Genomic DNA, 21,801 nt, shown 5'->3' on the forward strand with positions numbered 1-21,801 from the left:
ATAGTAGTGTCGCAGAAATTTTTTACTTTAGTGTAGGGACTCTGCAATGCTGCCTGCAAATTATTCTGTCTGGTATTCTGGAGGACCAAGACCACCTGCCCCACCAAGAAGCTATGGTTACGGGCACCCCTGTCAAACCAGACCTTCTGCTGGTTTTGGGCTGCTTGAAGATTCTTACGGACCACTCCAGTCAGCTACTCCAAACGGTCCCGCAGTTCTAAGACATATATGGGATGATGGGGGTTTCTTCCTGACTTGCCTTCCTCTCCCAGTATTCCCTAAGTAGATCTAAGGGTCCTCTAACCCTCCTCTCATACAATAACTCAGACAGAGAGAACCCTGTTAATTCCTGGGATACTTATGTATAGGCAAATAGAAGATGGGGCAAGAATCGTTTCCAGTCCCTGCAAGAGATTACAAAGGTTCTGAGCATCTGTTTCAGGGTGCCATTGAACCATTCAGAGGCCGTTAATCTGGGGATGGTAGGGGGAACTCCGAACAGGCTTAATCCAGATGAGCTGCTGAGTTAGCTCGATGGTAAATTGGATTACTTGGTCTGACACTATCTCCCGGGGAAACCCTACCCTTGAAAATACCTTAAAGGGATAGTAAATACCATTAAAATAAATAAACATTTTATTGTTTAAAAAGAAAGGCAATCCCTTTTTTACAATTCACCAGTTTTGCATAACCAACACTGTTATATACTTTTTTTTTGAGTTTCAAACCAACACTGTTATATACTTTTTACCTTTGTAATTACCTTGTATCTAAGCTTATACTGACTGCCTCCTTATCTCAGATCTTTTGAAAAACTTGCATTTCAGGCAATTAGTGCTGACTCTTAAATTACTTCCTGTGCATGAGCACAGTGTTATCTATATGAAACACATGAACTTATGCCCTCAAGGGCTTAGAAATTAGCATATGAGACAACCTAGTTTTAGCTTTCAACTAAGAATAACAAAAGAACAAAGCAAATTTGATGAAAAAAGTAAATTAGAAAGTTGTTTAAAATTGCATGCCCTATTTGAATCATGAAAGTTTAATTTGGACTTTACTATCCCTTTAACTAGAGCATCAGCCACTGTCTCAGCATGTATATTGGTGAGCGCAACTTCCTCTGGATACCGGGTATATCTACTGGGGTAAGGATGTATATCTTACCTCTGGGACTAGATTTAGCTAGGGGCCCAACTGTATCCACGGCTACAAGGTTCCCCCGCATGGGGCGAAGTGGAGCCGTGGAGTGATCACCCCTCCACCCGACCCCCTAGCATGTGTCACTGGAGCGTCAGTAGCGCCGGACATAATCATGGGCCCCGTGCCAGAAAAATGTCTTGGTTAGGCAGTGTAATGTGCACCTTTTCCCTAAGTACCCTTCTAGGGGAACATCATGGACTATCCTAAGAAGCTCGGAACGGTACTTCTGAGGCACTACTAGTTGCCTCTTGGGGATCTGTGTAACTCCCCAACCTGCCCCTTCAGTCACCCTGTACAACAGTCCCTGACTCCACTCTATGTGCTTTCCGTCCAACCCTGTGGGGGCTGCCTCTGCCCTGGGGCGATATGCTGCCAAAGTGGAGTCCTCCCTCGCGTCCCTCCTAAATTCTATCAGTATCTTATATCAGTTGGGGTGCTGCTATGGTTGAGTCAGGGAAACATGGTCTTACCTGGCCAGCTGCGAATCGTGCTTGGGCTTCAGCCGTCAGATCACTCATAACCCCTACCTCTATTGTAGGGCTTCTGCATCCCAATCTAAATGCACCAGAGTGGTCAACAACAAATGTATTGCCCCCCCCCCCCTGCCATTCTGAACACCAATGGTGCGCCCAGTCTTTCCTTCCCTTTTGACTGGGCTTGGTGTGGCTGTATTAGGGTTAGGGTAGCTCCAATGTCCCTTAGCCTCTGCTAAGGGACATTGATGTTTCCGGTTGTCCTGGGCTGCTGCTTGTCCAGGATCTATTTCCTTAGTTTTAAGAGGATCAGCTCCTAAATTAATCAGTGGTTGTTGGTTCCCCTCCATAACCTGACTCACTGGGTCAGGGTTTTCTGCCACAAGATGAGAGGATTCCCAGACAGGTCCTGTTGGTGATTGGGTCCATGACTGCCAGGGCATAATGACGGATGAGACATACACAAACTGGTATCACAAGCAGAATACTTGCAAGACCAAGTACAAGAGTTGCTTGAACACAGGATACAGCAGAGGTTAAACACAGGCCTTGGCTGTTCAGGCAGGCAGAGGTTAAACACAGATTAAGGAATTGCAGGGGAGCAGGAGTACTTATGAGTGGCAGTAGACAAGGTACACACTGTAACTGAAGAGGACCAGGAAAGTTCAGGCACTGCAGCAATAAGATGGCATCAGGAACTGCATCTTAAACCAGGAAACAAAGTCAGACTAGAGGGATTGGTATCTCTCTGGCAAATACAGTACAAGGTAAATCCGGAGGCTTGTTCAGAAAACAGGCAAGATAGTAAATCCAGCAGTTCTAATAGAGGATTAAGAGTGGTAGGATAATACTTTCAATAGATTACATCTATTTTCTCAAATGAGATCCACTGCCACTTAATCATACACTCACTCCCCAAACTGTTCTCCCTGGAACTCAATAGTCTCCCAGTATGGTACCCTTGGTACTCTCTTACCCTGTTTTGGAAGGAGTGGATCATATTTTTTCTACAGAGTAAATCCAGCAGGTCAGACCAAAATCAGGTTTCAAGGCAAAAGGGTCCCACATAAACAGAATCAGTAAAGGTCAATACCAGAAAGTAAATGGCAAAAAGATTCTTCTTCCACAACCAGAGGCACAGACTGAGAAAACTCTGTCAGGACAAAGACTGATTAGCCAGGCAGGTTTAAATCGTCTGTTGGTAATTGCACACCACCAACAGCTGACAGGAGATGGAGCTACAGAGCCTGAGAGAAAAAGCAGAAAAACAAAAGGAAAGCATCCACAACTAAAGCCCTCTGGTGGCTCAGTGAAAATTCACTGGCATGCAACATGAGACCAGAGTTCAAGACCCGATGTTGGCATGACAGATACTATATAAGAAATTCAATTGCAATATTGGTTTAAACACTTTATAAACGCCAGCTGTATGGAAAACGTTTTTGGCTTGGTGTAATGAAAACAATGTTGGAATTCCTATAGTTCTTAAGTTTTTACAGGATGGCTTAGAGAGAGGCTTATCAACCAGTTCTCTTGAGGGTCAGATTTTGATAATATCTGCTCTGTATCACAAGAAAATTGTTAACATTCCTGATATTCAGACATTTGTTCAGGCCTTTTAGAATTAAGCTTATGATTCTGACAGTTACTCCTCCTTAGGAAATCTGGGTTCCTGAAACGTGCCCAACTACTTGGAGTATTAAGTGACTACTTCACAACCTAGATGTGATAAGGAATATGAAGTTCTGTGTGGAAGCTACAAAATCCTTCAGACAAGTCCGGCTCTTGTTCTGTACAGCTGGTGACCGAACTTGTTTTGCACTCATTTGCCTTGCTTTGTCCTTTTCCTGCTTTTCTAGTTTTTTTTTTTTTTCTCTTTACTTGGCCATTTGTATGACTGAGGGATTGTAGGAGGAATTAAAGGGACAGTTTACTCAAAACATTTGCTCCCCTTTAATTTGTTCCCAATTATCCACATTACCTGCTGTAGTGTATTAAATTGTTTACAATTATGTCCTTTACCCCTTATATTGGCATTTTATTTAGTTGATTTAGCCAGTGGTATCCCGACCTATTCTGAAAGTTTCTGACCTTAGGTCCAAGCTATAGATAAGTTGTGTAAACACAGCCAGCAGAAGAAAATACACTCCCAGTGGGTATAGAAGAGATAAGGTAATAAAATGTTAATTGTCCATTGTTCTCTCCAAGTATTGATCTTTAATTTATGGACAGATATAAGATAAAGAAGCATGTATATGTACACAATGTGATAAAGTAATGAGATCTGATTTTTACCTACAAGCTCAACCCATTTTATTAGGTTGTGGCTTCAAAACACAATCAGCTTTTTATATACATAAATAAACCTTAAAAAGCAATTTTTTATACATTTTATACAGTTGGTAAAAAAAAGTAATTGGAAACACATTAAAGGAAAAACTTTACAGTATACTGTCCCTTTAAAGCTCTGGTTTGTAGGTGAGTTTGCCTCCTTCTAGTTGGGTGACGTGTAATCTTACATGTGATGATCTTCAGACTCTTGCCATCATGAATGAAATGGATTTATCAGGTAAGCAAAACCAAAAACAATATGGCACCACTCTGCAGAGGCGACAGGCAGCTTGGCTGGAAATGTAATAATGCTAGGTTTCTAATATAGTATTGTTTTACCTTTTTGTATTTATTACTCACATTCTTGTTTTAATGTACCTCTTAAAGTAAAAGTAGCATTTGTGAAACGCTAGGATTGATAATTAAAACAAATAAAGGGGACTTTCATTCATGAAGTATAAAATACTTTGTGTTGGGGGCGGAGCTAAGCCATGCTGGAGGATGGCTGCCGAGTAAATTAGCTCCCAAGGCATACATAAAACACCACAGCGATGCCTATGGACACATCTACAGCTTAGCCAAGTGTCATCGACAGTTTAAAGAAGACTGGAGAGAGCCCTATATTTAAATCTCTCAAAGTTCTGGATCTCGAACAAACTGCAGCCTACCACAAGGCACTAAACCCGCACCATCACCACTTCAGCAAAGCCACACATCAGCACCCAGCATTGCGGGGCGCTTACCCCCTCAAGCAATACTCTAGCATTAGCACCGCATTGCTAAATTACTCCACACATCGAAGGGCTAGTGATAGGCTGGCAACTCGGCCTCCGATGCAATAAGCAGCATACAGCTTAAGGAAACAGCAAAACAGGAGTCAAAGCTTGACAGGGGTCAATAGAAATACAAGCGGCTACAAAATTTGTGCCGCATAAGTGAGTGATCACAGCGACAACAGGGCAAAAGTGCAACAGATCCCTACACATTACTGAATAGGCCAAGATCTAAACATAGCCACCAGACAAGGCACCAGCGTGGCCTGGCATTGGAGAAACCTAATACCCCATACTGCAAAGGGATCTACCACAGCAGCAATTCCCAAGCAACCCATTCTACACAAGCAGTATGTAAAGATTTTTATTTGGGCCACAGAGGGAAAATACACTACGCTAAGAACAAGACAGTGTAAAAAATAGACCCAAGTCAGACCAACATAACCACATATATTGGCACATGAGTTCTCTCCTAATAGCAGCACAAACCCACAAATCATCCTGAGGCGGCTTGCCAATAACATAATTAGCACCTCAAAGCAAAGGTAGTTTACTAACACTAAGAGATACCCCCTGCTCCAACAGCCAACAACAAAGCACCATCGCTTAAACTCCACAGACAGCAGCAGAAGAAGCCCAATTATAAAAACAGAACAATAAAAAATAAAATAAAAATCATGGCAGACATCATTGCCAACAAAAGTTTTTGCAGACAATAAATTCTCTAAAGTACCATCTGGTAATGCCTTGCAAGAAATAAAATAAACCAGATAGTCAACAAAAATCCAAGATGATTAATCCATATCTAATACAGGCCGAAGCTACCCCGCCTAATACAGGTAGACAGCCTCCCACCTCAACCCTTGGCCCAGATACACCACTACAAATGACCCAATAACTAAAGAAGATCTAAAACTATTGACTTCCAAAGAAGACATGAAAGAGATGTCAGAGATGCAATCTCTATTTAGGGAACTCAAAAAGGACATTGGTAAACTAGACCGCAGGGTCGCCACTTTAGAAAACAGTCATAAGACGACTAATCAAGATATTCAAGAGGTCTCACACCTCCTATACACACAAGATGTAACAATATGCTTCCTAATGGATAACGTGGAAGGTCTAGATAGCAGGTACAACCTGCGTATAAGGGGCATACCTGAGTCCATCTTACCCGCGCCAATACCTGGCTACCTACAAGACCTATTGCTGTAACAATTTATACTAACAACCTATTTATCCTTAAAAGTTATTACAAATGTTGTGGAATATTTTTTTTATAAAAACTTGTTTCAATTACAAATTGTTAATCGCTAGGATGTTCTAAAAATGTATACTTTAAGTTTTACCAGCACAATTGCTTGGGGGTAAGGGATATTACCCTCATTGTTATTTGATGTTTATTAGCATACTTATTGTTTACTTAACTCTATTTCACTTGATTTGTGTCATCACACTGTTTTATTACCAAATTCGACTATAACACTATTCCCCTTGAAACATCACACTCAGATATACCTCATCAAGAACCAAATCCCCCTTCATTTTCCACCCCCCCCGCAGTCCCCCTAACTTTAACAACAACATACATATCAACACAAGCTAAATAACACTATTTCCCTATAGATTTTCAGATCACCTCCTCTTCAAATTTTGCTTCATAATGGCGTCCACTACCATACACACACAAATAAAGAGATCTTAGCAGATCATTACAATTAACACCAAAGGGCTAAGCAGCCTAGAAAAAGGTCTATGGCCTTTTCGAGACTTACAGACATCATGGGGATATCATTTACCTGTGGGAAACATATTTCAAAATGGGCAGGGAACCCAAACTGCTTAGCCACAGATGTCCAACAACATATGTATCCTTGGGCTCCTCCAAAACATGCAGATTGGGCATCCTACTCAAAAACACTCTTCAGTTCCAAGCCACACATGTCAAAAAAGACAAAGGATGATACATCAAAGTAATTGGCCTCCTTTATGGTAGGCCAATCACCCTAGCCAATATATATCTCCCCAATACAAAACGACACATAATATTAAAGAAAGACACAAAAACTCCTAGAACAATCAAAAGGAGTTATCATTTTAGAGGGCGACTTCAACCTACCCCTAGACCCCACAATAGACACCTCCAATAGGCAGTCACACTCTAAGAAAACAATAAAATCGGTACACGCACAACTTACTCAATTACACTTACATGATATTTGGAGAATCAACCATCCCACTGAGAGAGATTATATTTTCTTTCTAATGACACGGTAAGTTCATGGATCATCAGTAATTACTATTGGGAATATCACTCCTGGCCAGCAGGAGGAGCCAAATAGTATCACTTCCCTTCCGACAACCCCCAGTCATTCTCTTTGCTTCCGTTGGTGGTAAAGTTTAGGTGTCTGATAGAAATTTCTTAAATCAATATTTTTTTTATTTTAAAGTTGAGTAGGTTGGTTCTGATCTTTCCTGTGGTTTAGCCGTAGTCCACTTCAGTCTCTTCAGTAGAGCAGTGGTGGCTTTTAAGCAATTGGGAACTTGTGGGGTATAATCCTCACTGCTCCTCCCAAACAGTTGTTGCTGCCCTGTCTTGAAAGCCTGAGTAGGATTATTCAGTCTTTCTTTGCTTTTCACAGGTCCATGTGAGGAGGTTTGCCTCTCAAACCAAGTGAGCTACCCTGTTGCCGGTCAGTGTTGAATTCAGGTAAGTGCCTAATTTTATCTTCTTGGGTCAGGAGAATATCGCACTTTTACAGTTAAATCTGTATGGGACTTTTTATATTTACAATCCTATTTAGGCTTAATGGGATTAAGGTAGGCAGTTTATGCAGGCACTGGTGGCTTGAGGAGAAGTAGCATATTTACTGGTATTGCTGCTGTTATGTGTGTTCTTGAGAGGTAATTCGTTATAAGAGGTTCAGCTCCGGTTTAATTCCGGACTTGGTGGAATGTGTTTTGTATGTTTTACTTATGTGACGGCTACAGGGAGGCTAATGGCGACCAGGAGTTCAGTTTAGTCATGCCCACGATTAGGAGGGCAGACTTTTCTGAGACGGCAAGATAGTCTTGCGCACATCCGGTTTCTCCTTCTGTGTGGTCCAGCATAGAGGGGTGTTCGTTGCGGCTCTGCTAGCAAGGAACTTGTTGTCTGGTAGCCTGTTTGAGCAGCTCTGGGTCCGGATCGTTGAAATCTCTTCTTTCCATTTTCCAGCAGGACAGGTAGGCACCTCAGCAAAGAGTGCTGAGGTAAAGAGGCTGTCTGAGGTTACGAGTGAGCAGCTGCTCTGCGGTTGCGAGTTGAATATAAAGTTTCTTTTTTAAATTTAAAAGTGACAGTAACGTTTTTTTTTTTATTATTTTAAAAATTAAATAAGGACATATTTATTTAATTTGGTTTGTTTTTTGGGTAAAAATGGACCAAGAGGTCCTGCAAAACATTACATGTAGCCTGTGTTTTGATTCCAATGTTGAACCACCATTCATTTTTTTGTTCCTCATGTATTGAGAGAACATTACATTACAGGGATAGACTTTCTGATTCTGAGCCATCATTATCTAAAGCAGATGCTGCTGTTCAGGGGTCTCCTGTTCAAGATATGCTGCAGCTTTCTCCTCAAGTGTCCCAAACATTATCTTTCCCACATGCAGTGCCCTGCACTTCCTCTCACACTCCGGTTGGAGTTACCGTGCAAGACATTGCTACCCACATATCCTCTGCGGTAACTGTTGCGCTGTCTGCTTTTCCCATGCTGCAGGGAAAGCGCAAGAGGAGATGTAAAGAATCAGTGAGTAAGGTTAAGGTAAGACCTTGTTTGGGCCGGGCTTGGCTGAAATGATTTCAGACATTACGGGAGAAAAGGGTAATTTCCTCCCTCAGGATAAGAGGAATAAGCAGAAAGGACGTCAGAGTAATTTTCGTTCCTTTCAAAACTTTAATAGTAAGCCTTCCTCTCCCTCTGCCAAGCAGGAACAGTCCAAGTCTTCCTGGAAGTCCAATCAATCTTGGAACCAGGGGAAGCAATCTAAGAAGCCAGTTAATGACTCAAAGTCAGCATGAAGGGTCTGCCCCCGATCCGGGAGCGGATCTTTTGGGGGCAGACTTTCTTTCTTCGTTGAGGCCTGGGTTCGGGATGTTCCAGATCCCTGGGCGGTGGACATCGTGTCCCTGGGATACAAACTAGAGTTCAAGACCTTTCCTCCCATGGGCAGGTTTCTGCTCTCAAGATTATCTGTATACCAGATAAAAAGAGAGGGGTTCTTACACTGTGTCCAGGACCTTTCCGTCTTGGGAGTGATAGTTCCTGTTCCAGTACAGGAACAGGATCTGGGATTCTACTCCAATCTGTTTGTGGTTCCCAAAAAAGAAGGAACTTTCAGACTGATTTTAGATCTCAAGAGTCTAAATAGGTCCTTCAAGATGGAAACTATTCGTTCCATTCTTCCCTTGGTTTAAGAGGGTCAATTAATGACAACAGTAGATTTAAAGGATGCGTACCTGCATGTTCCCATCCACAGGGATCATCACAAGTTTCTGAGGTTCGCATTTCTAGACAAACACTTTCAGTTTGTGGCTCTTCCATTCTGCCTTGCCAAAGCTCCAAGAATTGTCTCAAAGGTCCTGGGAGCACTGTTGGCGGTGCTCCGGTTGCGGGGAATTGCAGTGGCGCCTTATCTGGACGACATTCTCGTTCCGGCGCCATCTTTTCCAAACACAAACTTCCACACAGAGATCTTATCTTTTCTGCACTCTCATGGTTTTAAGGTGAATTTGGGGAAGAGTTCCTTGATTCCAGCTACAAGGGTAGTGTTCTTGGGAACCATAATAGATTCCTTATCAATGAAGATATTTCTGACAGAGGCCAGAAAAACAAAGTTCTTCGACTCTTGTCTTGTCCTTCAGTCCTCTCTTCGGCCGTCAGTGGGCCAATGTATGGAGGTGATTGGTCTGATGGTAGCTGCCATGGACATCATTCAGTTTGCCCGGTTCCATCTCAGACATCTGCAGTTATGCATGCTCAAACAGTGGAACGGGGATTATGCAGATCTGTCTCCGCAATTACAACTGGATCAGGCGACAAGAGATTCTCTTCCTTGGTGGTTGGACTCGGTTGAAGTCAGTTATCCCCATAAACATCCTAGAGTTGAGGGCAATCTTCAATGCTCTTCTGTCCTGGCCTCAGTTAGCTTCAGCCCGGTTTCGTAGGTTCTAGTCGGACAACCTAACTTCAATGGCTTACATCAACCATCAGGGAGGAACTCGGAGTTCCTTGGCCATAACAGAGGTAACCAAGATTATTCAGTGGGCGGAGACCCACAACTGCTGTCTATCTGCAATCCACATTCCAGGAGTGGACAATTGGGAAGCGGATTTTGTGAGCACACAGACCTTTCACCCGGGGGAGTGGGAACTCCACCCAGAGGTGTTTTAAAGCTTGATTCTCAAATGGGGACAGCCGGAGCTGCATATCATGGCATCTCGACACAATGCCAAGCTCCCGGGGTACGGGTCGAGGTTAATGGATCCTCAGGGTGTACTGATGGATGCTCTGGCGGTTCCTTAGAATTTCAGTCTAGCATACCTATTTCCTCCGTTCGCTCTCCTTCCATGGATCATTGTTCGAATCAAACAAGAGAAGTCGTCAGTGATCCTCATTGCACCGGCGTGGCCCGCAGGATCTGGTATGCAGACCTAGTGGAGGTGTCTTCTCTTCCACCTTGGAGACTTCCACTCAGGAAGGACCTTCTACTTCAAGGGCCCTTCCTTCATCCAAATCTCGTTTCTCCTGAAGCTGACTGCTTGGAGATTGAACGCTTAATTCTATCTAAGCGTGGGTTTTCAGAGTCGGTCATTGAGACCTTGATTCAGGCTCGTAAGCCTGTGACGAGAAAGATTTACCATAAGATATAGCGCAGATATCTGTTCTGGTGTGAATCCAAGGCGTTCTCGTGGAGTAGAGTCAGGATTCCTAGAATTTTGTCCTTTCTCTTGGAGAGTCTGGAGAAGGGTTTGTCTGTGAGTACTTTGAAAGATCAAATATCTGCCCTCTGATCCGTGGACTCACCGTGTCAAGAAATAAATAAATTATCAGGTAAGCATAAATTTTGTTTTTTTACTGTCACCCACATAGCTCCTACTCCAGGATAGGCTTCCTAACAGACTCTCTAGGGTTATCACTGGTTCCTGCGATGGACATCCTCCTACAGACATGGTCGGACCATTCCCACTGTCATGTAAATTTCAATGTCCAAAACACACCCTTACACCATGTATTTGGAGGCTAGATGAACAACTTTTAAATGACAGTCTCAAACAAATAAATTTAGAAAGTCCCCTCAGGGAATTCTTCACAAATAATACACTGGAATTGCATACTCCCTCCACTATATGGGAAACACATAAATGTGTCATGAGAGGCGAATTCATGCAGTTAAAAGCCAAACAAAAATAACATCACAGACAGCTCTTAAACTCACTTTTATTACAGATCTCATACAACACAACAAATACCCCTCCTCAACTGATATTACTAACTCACTAGCACAGGCCAGAGAGGCGCTAAATACATTCCTACTTAAGCAAATACAAACTAAACCACTACACTTGAAACACTATTACTAGACCAGGGAGGATTTCCACCCAGCATGTTAGAAGCCCACATATCAGTTACCAAAACGGGTAAAAGCCCAGACCGACCTGAAAACTTTCAATCAATATCTCTGCTAAACACAGATATTAAAATCTTTGCGAAGATCTTAGCTAACAAAATCAACTAATTCCTACCATTCCTCATACATTTAGACCAAGTGGGATTCATTCCGGGAAGAGAAGCACGGGACGACACCCTCAAGATCCTCCAACTCATGACACACACACAAATTACACAGATACCAGCTGCACTCATCTCTACAGATGCTAAAAAAGCCTTTGATAGAGTGAGTTGGCCATTCCTACACACCACATTGTCCCATGTGAACTTCAGCAATAAATTCATCAACCTGATTGTGACAGACCCTTCTGTCAGGACTGAAGGAGTTAATTGTGTTTAGCTAAGAAACTAATTTCTAAAGACAGAGTTGCTGGCTCCAGCTATAATCTAATTAGTGCTAAGCATTCTATTGTTTGATCACCTCCAGAGAGAAAACGCCTAAGTGATAAGAAGGGCCAAGAGTGTCTTGTGGTTGAAGTGTTTAAGTAATATAATTCTATTGTATCATGTCAAAGGGCTTGTTCCCTCCATGTAATGTACAACAGCCTTTCAACCCCCATCTGGGGGGGGGGGTCAGACCTGCATAAATACTAGGCATAGCCTTTAATAAATGACATTCTGTTTTAAACCTGAAACTGGCTGGGTTGTGAATTGCTGATTCCCTATGCAGGACATTGTTCATCTGGTATTAACCCTTGGTACACTGTTGGTACCGTAACAATTGGTGGCAAGCGACGGAATGAACCTTATCGCCCAGAAGAGCAACTACACAAGCCAGTAACCTCATGAAGAGGGGGATTATTACAATACTGACTAAGATGGAAAGAGTACCAGGGACAGAAGGAACCAATGGGCCCAGCATATCAGACAGAACCCCTGAAGAAGCAAGCTTTGATCGGGCGGTTAAAATAAGACTGGCATATTATGGCCCCAACCCATCTGCGGAAATTATCGACCGGGTCATAGCAGCTGTGGAGGCCAACCTACTTCGCCAAAGTAGCGCTGCAGCAGCCCAAGTGGAAAAGAGAAAAGTAAATTTTGCAGCTTTTAAAAACTTCCTGGAAACAGAAGGAGAGATTGATGGGTTCCTTGCGGATTTTGAGAGGCAATGTGCACTACACAAGGTACCCGCAGAGGACTGGGTCATGATATTATCCGGAAAATTATCCGGCCGGGCCAGTGAGGCTTTTCTGGCCATTCCAGATGAGGAAGTCGGGGATTATAATACTGTAAAAGAGGCTCTGCTCTCCAGGTATGCGGTTACACCGGAGGCATACCGGAGGCGGTTCAGAGACACTGTTAAATTAGCTGGTGATTCCTACCTTGAGTGGGCATGTAAGGTGCACTGCACAGCAGCTCACTGGATAGCGGGGTGCCAAGCCGTATCTGGGGAAGAGGTGCTGCAGCTATTCCTGTTGGAACATTGCTTCGACAAGTTACCCGCAGGAGTTCGAGAGTGGATTCGGGACCGTAAACCCTCCACCCTGCATGAAGCGGCTCGCTTGGCAGATGAGTATACGGATGCCCGCAAACTGGACACTGCTACCACTAAGCCCCCTGCTAGAGTGGAGTACAGACCCCCAGTCACCCCAGCAGCTGCCAGTTACCAACCCCCGGCGCACCGCTATACCACACGGCCTCCGGCCACGAACTACCCTCAGAGAGCCCGGTTCAATTCACGGGGCTACTCACAGCCTATTTGGTGCTTTGGATGTAAGCAACTAGGGCACAAAAGACCAGAGTGTCCCCTAAATGCAGCGAACCAAGCACAGTCCTGGAGAAGACCCGCCGGCGGAATCCCACGTAACTCTCAGCCTGCGGCCCGCTACGTAGAGGCGCAAGAATGCTGGAGCATCCTACATGAGGCAGACCTTGTGCAAGCTGCCCACCGGAATAACCGGCAACTGGTTAAAGTGAATGGGAAGAAGGTCAGTGGTCTACGGGATACTGGTGCTACCATGACCTTGCTTCAAAAGAACTTGGTGTCTGAGAAACAGTACACTGGAGACACTGTGGCTGTGAGGGTAGCAGGGGGCGATGTGTTCAGCCTACCTGTTGCCAGGGTACATTTGGATTGGGGAGTGGGCGCTAGACCTGTGAATGTGGGGGTCAAGAAGGACTTACCTGCTGATGTTCTTCTTGGAAATGACTTGGCTCCCCTTGTTTCTGCCTATGCTCCCATGGGTCCCGCTGATGTTAACCCTGTGACTACCCGTGCTCAGATCCGTGCAGCAGAGACTGACCCCCCTGCTGCTAAGCCCCAGGACGCTGAGCTCAGTAAATCTCTATCCGCTATTGATACGTGGAAGTCCCGTTACAATGCGCTGATGAAGGAGAAGAGGAGCGCAGAGGAAAAAGCACGTTTAGAACGTGAATCTCTGCTACACAAGCTGCACCGACAGACTGCAGAAAACACCAGCTTGAGAGTGGGACATGAAACCTTAAAGACAAACTTAGCGACACTTGAGGAGAAGCTGACGCTGGCTCATAGTGAGGTGCAGCAACTCAAGGGCACCCTATGTCAGTATGAAGGGATTGTGGATACCTATAAAGAGCAGGTACAGAAAACTCGTAAAGAAGCTGATGGGATTTTGAAGGACTGTTTAGCCCTAGTCTGGGCACTGAGGAAGTTGAACCCTTCTTTGTATGGACAGGAATTCTCTCTCATAACGGGAATACAGATGGATTGTCCTGGCAAACTGACATGCCTACCACCTCCTAGTCCGGTCATCCCCAGGTTGACCCGCCAAAGGGTCAAGCCGGGTCTGCCGGAGTGTTCCACAAGGGGGGAGATATGTGACAGACCCTTCTGTCAGGACTGAAGGAGTTAATTGTGTTTAGCTAAGAAACTAATTTCTAAAGACAGAGTTGCTGGCTCCAGCTATAATCTAATTAGTGCTAAGCATTCTATTGTTTGATCACCTCCAGAGAGAAAACGCCTAAGTGATAAGAAGGGCCAAGAGTGTCTTGTGGTTGAAGTGTTTAAGTAATATAATTCTATTGTATCATGTCAAAGGGCTTGTTCCCTCCATGTAATGTACAACAGCCTTTCAACCCCCATCTGGGGGGGGGGGGGTCAGACCTGCATAAATACTAGGCATAGCCTTTAATAAATGACATTCTGTTTTAAACCTGAAACTGGCTGGGTTGTGAATTGCTGATTCCCTATGCAGGACATTGTTCATCTGGTATTAACCCTTGGTACACTGTTGGTACCGTAACACTGATCTTCACCCTATACAGTGCCCGTCAGCAAAGATTAGGGTAAATGGGTTATTATCAGACAAATTCCATATATCAAATGGTACAAGACAAGGTTGCCCATTTTCACCTATCTTGTTTGTGCTATCTATAGAAGCATTAGCCCATAAAATTAGAAATGATTAACATATATCTGGGATCAAATTGGGGGGGGAGGGTACTGAACGCAAACTTACCATGTACGCTGACTATGTCCTTTTGACACTCACAAATCTACACACCTTACACTATAGAGCTCTGAAGGTCATTCCAGAATATGGAAAGGTTTCAAATTTCCAGCTCAACCTAAAGAAATCAGAGATACTAAATATATCAGTGCAACATGACTCCTTCATACAAGCCACATCGGGCATTCCCCTTCGCATCCAAAGCAAAAAAATTAAATATCTGGGAATATATATCTCCCCCAACCTAAATACACTATTTGAATCTAATTACAATTCTCTAACACACTCCATCATCAGAGATTTATCAAATTGGAAAAATACAACTATATCCTGGTTGGGTAGAATAAGTGTAGTCAAAATGAACATCCTCTCTAGAATTTTATACATCCTTCTTCAGACATTACTGATACCGTTACCTCACGCATACATTCACAAATTACAAAACCACTTAAACAATTATATATGGAAAGATAGAAGACCACGTATACACAAAAAAAAAAAACATATCTTCCAAAAGAACGGGGAGGATTGGGGTACCTGACATATACAAATACAGACTATCAATTTTCCTACGACTTTTAGACTGGAGCATAAACAAGGAAAATAAACAATGGACACGTATAGAGAAAAATTGCATAGGGACAATACAGGCACAAATGCGTGGCTACACGCAAAACATAGACTAACGCAAGTTGCCGAATACCCCATATTGAGGGAATTATTTTTGGTGTGGGACTCGGTAACTAACACATCTAGCAAAATTTCAACTAAATCTCCACTGACCCCTTCAAACACAACTCAGCGATACCTATACCTAATTTTACAATATGCTCCAATAACCTAATTCACATTGAAAAAAGCATCATTCCAACATCTCCTACAAGATAATAAATTAAAAACATATGAGGAAATCACAAACTCAGACCCTGGACTCTTGCCTAACTGGTTTACATATGCCCAACTAAAACACTTTTTTGAAACCCACACCCATAAACACCAGCTAACTAGACAACGATCCGCTTTTAAAAAACTATGCCTAATGCAGCACTCACTGTCACACTCAACTTCACTAATCTATAAGATTTTACAAGCACCAGATACAAATTCTCTGCCGAGCTACACTAGTGCTTGGCACAGGGAACGTGGCACAGACATGACACATCAAGAATGGACAGAGATCTTTAAAATAACAAAGGCCTCCTCCGTATCCTCCAGGATCTTGGAAACCAATCTCAAATTTCTAACATGTTGGTACTTAACACCCCACGGACTACAAAAGATCTATCCTAAAACCTCTGGCAGATGTTGGAGGGGTTGTGGGGAAGGCAGCACCACGTTACACATTTGGTGGAGCTGCTCGAGAATACACAAATTACTGGGAGACATGACGGCCAGAATAAGCGCAATCATTGGGTCACTTGTACCTAACAGACCAGAAATACTCTTATTCAAGGGTGTCTCCAAAATAAAAGATAAAGCAAAAAATGCATTAATGATCCTAATGTTTAATAGTATTAATGTTTTAATCCCCAGACACTGGAAATCCACAATAACCCCCACCATAGGGGAATGGTCAACTCAAGTAGACTTGCTCCTACAAATGGAGAGATACCATTAACTTAAATCCGACACAATTGAGATCCACGAAACAATGTTATATACATGGAAACAGATACCCCAGAGAGTCTGAAGGGAGAATGAGATAGAAAAATCCATACTAACCCATTTGATATCTTCCCCCCACCACAAACCACCCATCCCGATAAAAAGAATACACATACAACAAGACCAAATGTAAAGTGAAACCTTTATTCATTGACACCTGGTTACCATGATTTAGAGCAATAAGTACGGCGTAAGCCAAACATTTATTTGTTTTGTTATTCAAGTAAAAATGTAGAACACCTGTGTTGAACGCCTCATACGGCGTTCGATATTTCTTATCTATGTCATCTGAACTTTATAAACCTCCTTTCATCGCATAGTAGGCATAACTAAATACAAAAATATACCACTTGCCCTTAATGATTGTATGACCTTGTTTATATATCAATGTACTGTTTAATTTTTCTAAATAAACAATTAAAAAAAAAAAAATACTTCATGCTGAAAGCTCCTTTTATTTGTTTCAAGCGTTTGCCGTTCTGAGCTGCTCAGGAAGCCCGCGGCAGAACGCTGTTTTGCTAAGAAGTGACGTTTCCACCTCTTTACCAAATAGCGTCACCTGCGACCGGCGTCACAGAAAGACAAGCCAGATTTCTCGCACGGCTATTGGCTAAGAGGTGAATACGTCACCTCTCAAGCAAAACCGTGGGCTGCATTAGCAGCTCAGTGCGACAACGCTTGAAACAAATAAAGGAACTTTCAGCATGAAGTATTTTATACTTCATGAATGAAAGTCCCCTTTATTTGTTTCAATGCTCAATCCTAACGTTTCATAAATGCTTGGATTGACTTTTACTTTAAATAATGTACTTTTTTCTGAGATTGGTATACAGTTACGTCTATTTAAACCTTTTATTTGGGCAATCAAAGGTTAAGTCATCAAGTTGACACTTCAAAATTACTGGCTTCTAAATTTTCTGGGCTGCCTCTTTGTTTTGAACAAATTTGTCTGGCCTGCAGTACCTGATACAGAAAAGGACACTAATTAATATAAAATCTAACAAGGAGAAACTGTGTGGGATTACTTGATGGATTTTAAAATGACCTTGAAGTACAAGTGGTTCCATTATTTAGTTTTAGTGCATTTTAAAGAAGATTACATTTTCTTTGCATTAAAGGGCACATAATTAATATTTTAAAATTAGATCATAAAATATAAGTAGCTGTTTGAAAAATACAGCCTTGCTTCATTTCATGCTGGAAAACAAACCAGAGCTAATATGTGAGTAATTCCTGGGTGTGGGCTTTTGGGGGAATGTGTTTTTTGAAGGGCAAGTGGAACTTTCTAAAGGCATTGTTCACTTTTGAGTTTTGAAATGAAGGAATGCTGAATCTTTCAGACAGATAAGTTTTGCTTTATTTCAGGAAAAGTTTGATGTTATTCATCATACACTTAGAAACGGTATATTTAAAGGGACAGTCTACTTGATATTTTTTATTGTTTATAAAGATAGCTAATCCCTATATGACTCATTCCCCAGTTTTGCATAACCTACACTGTTATATTAATATACTTGTATAACCTCTATATTTGCCTTTTATAACCTCCTGCAGGCCGCCTCTTACCTAATTTTCTAAAATAAATGTTTGTAAAAAGCACTAAGATAAGGGACAGTTTTACCTCTGTATCTAAGCCTCTGCTTAGATGCACTGAGACTGCCCCTAATCTCAGTGCTTTTTAGAAACAGGCATTTTAGCCAATTATTGACGGATCGTGCATAACTTATAGTTATCTATATGGCACATATGAACTAGCACTGTTTGGCTGTGAAAAGCTAACAAAAAAAGGCTTAGGAGCTAGCTACCATTTGGTGGCTGCACACATACCTCTTGTCATTGGTTTATGAGTGTTTTCAGGTAGTTCCCAGTAGTTCATTGCTTCATCTTCAATAAAGGATATCAAGATAATGAAGCAAAACTGAAAATAGCAGTAAATTTGAAAGTTGTTTAAAAATGACATGCTCTATATAAATCCGGAAAGACATTTTTTTCTTTAATATAACAATGTTGGCTGTGCAAAGCTGGGTACTGGATAGTAAGGGCGTTATCTATCTATCTTTTTAAACAATCAAAAATATCAAGTAGACTGTGTCTTTTAAGTGCGCTAAAAATACATATATTGCCTAAAGATTCAACTGAATAGCATTTATCAACGAGGAAGCAAGTTTTACAATGTCAGTAAAAGGCATTATGAGAGCCAAAAAAAATTAAGCAACATTTGTTCACACAAACAAGTGTTTTGACTGACATCATTTATTAATGACATTTTATCTGAACATCTTTTTCAATTACAATAAAAAAAGTAGCAAAATGAATTCCAGAAATATGTTTTTGTTTATGTTCACTACTTAGTTAATGTTAAATATTATACATTACTTTTTTACATTAAATTGTAATCTGATGTGTAGAAATTTGTATTACAAGTAAAGGATGTGGTATAAATGCAACATTCTAAAAAATAAATAAAGCTGAATGCTTTGTGCGTATAAGCAATAGTTATAAACAGTAGTTTTGGATCTAAAATAATTACATTGCTAACATTGTCTATGAACATAATTTTAAAAGCTTTACATACATTTTTTTTAAAAAATGTTATAAAAGTAAAAGATTTATTTCTTTTTATTTTAGTGATTAACAAATATGGAATGCAGAGGCATCCCAGAAAATAGTACATTATGTCCAGTAAACTGCCCTTAAACTTTAGCATGGAGGCTTGGAAAAGGTCTAGGGTCATAGCCTGTTTTGTACCCTTGTGGTAGAAATTTATGCAGAACAGTAAAAATGTTCACAAAAGAATATAATTATGCAATTAATAAATAACATTACTCTCATATTATTTCCTATTTCTTATTTACAGGTAAATTCATAAACTGCAGTAATCCTAGTCAAGGCCAGAGTGCTAATACTTCTTTCACTCTTCTCCAAAATCAAAAAAGCCACATAGAAAATGTATGTTCTGAATGTGGGAACTGTTTCACAGAAAAATCAGATCTAATTACTCACCAGAAAATGCATACAGGAGAGAAAGCATTTTCGTGTTCCGACTGTGGGAAATGTTTTACTAGGAAATCAGTTCTTATTACTCATCAGAAAATTCACAAAGGAGAAAAAGCATTTTCGTGTTCCGACTGTGGGAAATGTTTTACTCGAAAATCAGATCTTATTTCTCATCAGAAAATTCATACAGGAGAGAAAGCATATTCATGTTCTGACTGTGGGAAATGTTTTACTCGGAAATCAGCGCTTATTATCCATCAGAAAATTCATACAGGAGAGAAAGCCTTTTCATGTTCTGACTGTGGGAAATGTTTTACGCGGAAATCAGATCTTATTAGGCATCAAAAAATCCACACAGGATTAAAAGCATTTTCATGTTCTGACTGTGGGAAAAGTTTTACTTATAAATCAAATTTTATTACGCATCACAAAATTCACACAGGAGAAAAAGCATTTTCGTGTTCTGACTGTGGGAAATGTTTTCCCCTGATATCTGGTCTTATTAGGCATCACAAAACTCATACGGGAGAAAAAGCATTTTCATGTTCTGACTGTGGGAAATGTTTTACTCAGAAATCAGTTCTTATTAGACATCAAAAAATTCACACGGGAGAAAAAGCATTTCCATGTTCTGACTGTGGGAAATGTTTTACTTGGAAATCAGATCTTATTAAGCATCACACAATTCATACAGGAGAAAAAGCATTTTCATGTTCTGACTGTGGGAAATGTTTTACTCAGAAATCAAGTCTTATTAATCATCAGAAAATTCATAAATGAGAGAAAGCATTTTCATATTCTGACTGTTAAAAATATTTTACTTGGAAATTAGATCTATTACTCATCACAAACTTCACACAGGTGAAAAAGCATTTTCATTTTCTGACTGTGGGAAATGTTTTATTCAGAAATCAGTTCTTATTAGACATCAAAAACTTCACAGGATTTTTAAAAGCATTTTCATGTTCTGACTGTGGAAATTTTTTTACTTGGAAATCAGATTTTACGACGTATCACAAAATTCACACAGACAAAAAAGCATTTTCAGAAGTGTTTTATTCTAAAATCACATCTTATTAGCCATCAGAAAATTCACACAGGAGAGAAATTATTTTTATGTTCTGAATGTGATAAATGTTTTGCTTGAAAATCAAATCTTATTAGTCAGCAGAAAATTCATATTAAAGGAAATCAGAAAAATTGATGATTAACCTCTTAAGTGCCGAGAGACATAGTCATCATCTGCACAATGTCTAGAGTGCTGTATTGACTACATGTGGTCCCCTGCTGGATGTGCTTTTGGAGCTGTTAGAGGATCCCTTTGCATCTCAAGTGGTTACAAAGTAACCCTTTGTGTTTGTCGTCCTCAGGGGAATCTAGGGTCCATATATAGGTTTGAGTAGCAAAGTGATCATCTGGCACAAATAAAATGTGCCTTTATTTGTGTTACATGGGAGGGCATCCCTACGTGCAGATAAGTATACTTAAAGGTTCTTATTTATATGTTGATAAACCCTTCTTTGAAATGTAGGTACTGTTGAAAGCATTATTGTCAGATGATCACTGAGATTCCCTAGCTGGAATTTAAATTGACCAGGTGTATAGATGTACAGGGTGATTGAGCCCCTGTATTAACATCAAAAGTATGAGAAGCCTCCAAAAGCCCTTGTCTGGATCAGGATAAGCCCCTACCCTTAAATATAATATATATATATATATATATATATATTTCTCATTTCCTTCATACATGTGGTGAGAGTCCACAACCTGTTACTCTTGGGGAATTACTCTTCTGGAGGTGGTTGAAGACTAAAGATGTGTAGTGATTCTTTAGAGAAAGGGGTCTTCTGTGTATGTTGAGGTCTGGTTCCCTTTAGAGTACAGTGCTTGTCAGAGGGATGCATTTGGGGTATGGTTTATGATTTAATGGTTTCACCTTATGGGAAAGAGACCCTCTCTAATCAGTCGCACGGATGTGTCTTCTGCCTCCCTTTATAGATCTATGTTATATTCCTATTTTCCTAAACTCCGCTGATATGTTTTAGTACAGGAAACAGAAAGATATACAAGCACTGAAAAAGACCTATAGAATATATCACTAGTACTTATAAATGTAAATGAGAAATATAAAACATAATAAAATATATACGTCACAATGATATCATGACAACATGTGTTGACCGTTCAACAATACCAGTTCACTAAAGATGCATGCCTC

At 41.1% G+C, this 21,801-nt stretch overlaps 1 protein-coding gene across 2 annotated transcripts in view; it reads left to right on the top strand.

Annotated features, from left to right (window-relative positions):
• LOC128657371 (oocyte zinc finger protein XlCOF6.1-like) overlaps positions 1-21,801 on the top strand; it is a 107,447-nt gene that overhangs the window by 24,328 nt on the left and 61,318 nt on the right. Inside the window, exon 5 of one of the 2 annotated variants that reach the window (XM_053711695.1) lies at positions 19,444-21,742. The exons of the other annotated variant lie outside the window; for it this stretch is intronic. Within the exon in view, the coding sequence (XP_053567670.1) occupies positions 19,444-20,363 (920 nt within the window). The 3' untranslated portion in view covers positions 20,364-21,742. Of the gene's footprint in view, positions 1-19,443; positions 21,743-21,801 lie in introns of those variants that run through there. 2 annotated transcript variants of the gene reach the window in all.

This window comes from Bombina bombina, chromosome 4 (genome assembly GCF_027579735.1).
Source record: "Bombina bombina isolate aBomBom1 chromosome 4, aBomBom1.pri, whole genome shotgun sequence".
Lineage (NCBI taxonomy): Eukaryota > Metazoa > Chordata > Amphibia > Anura > Bombinatoridae > Bombina > Bombina bombina.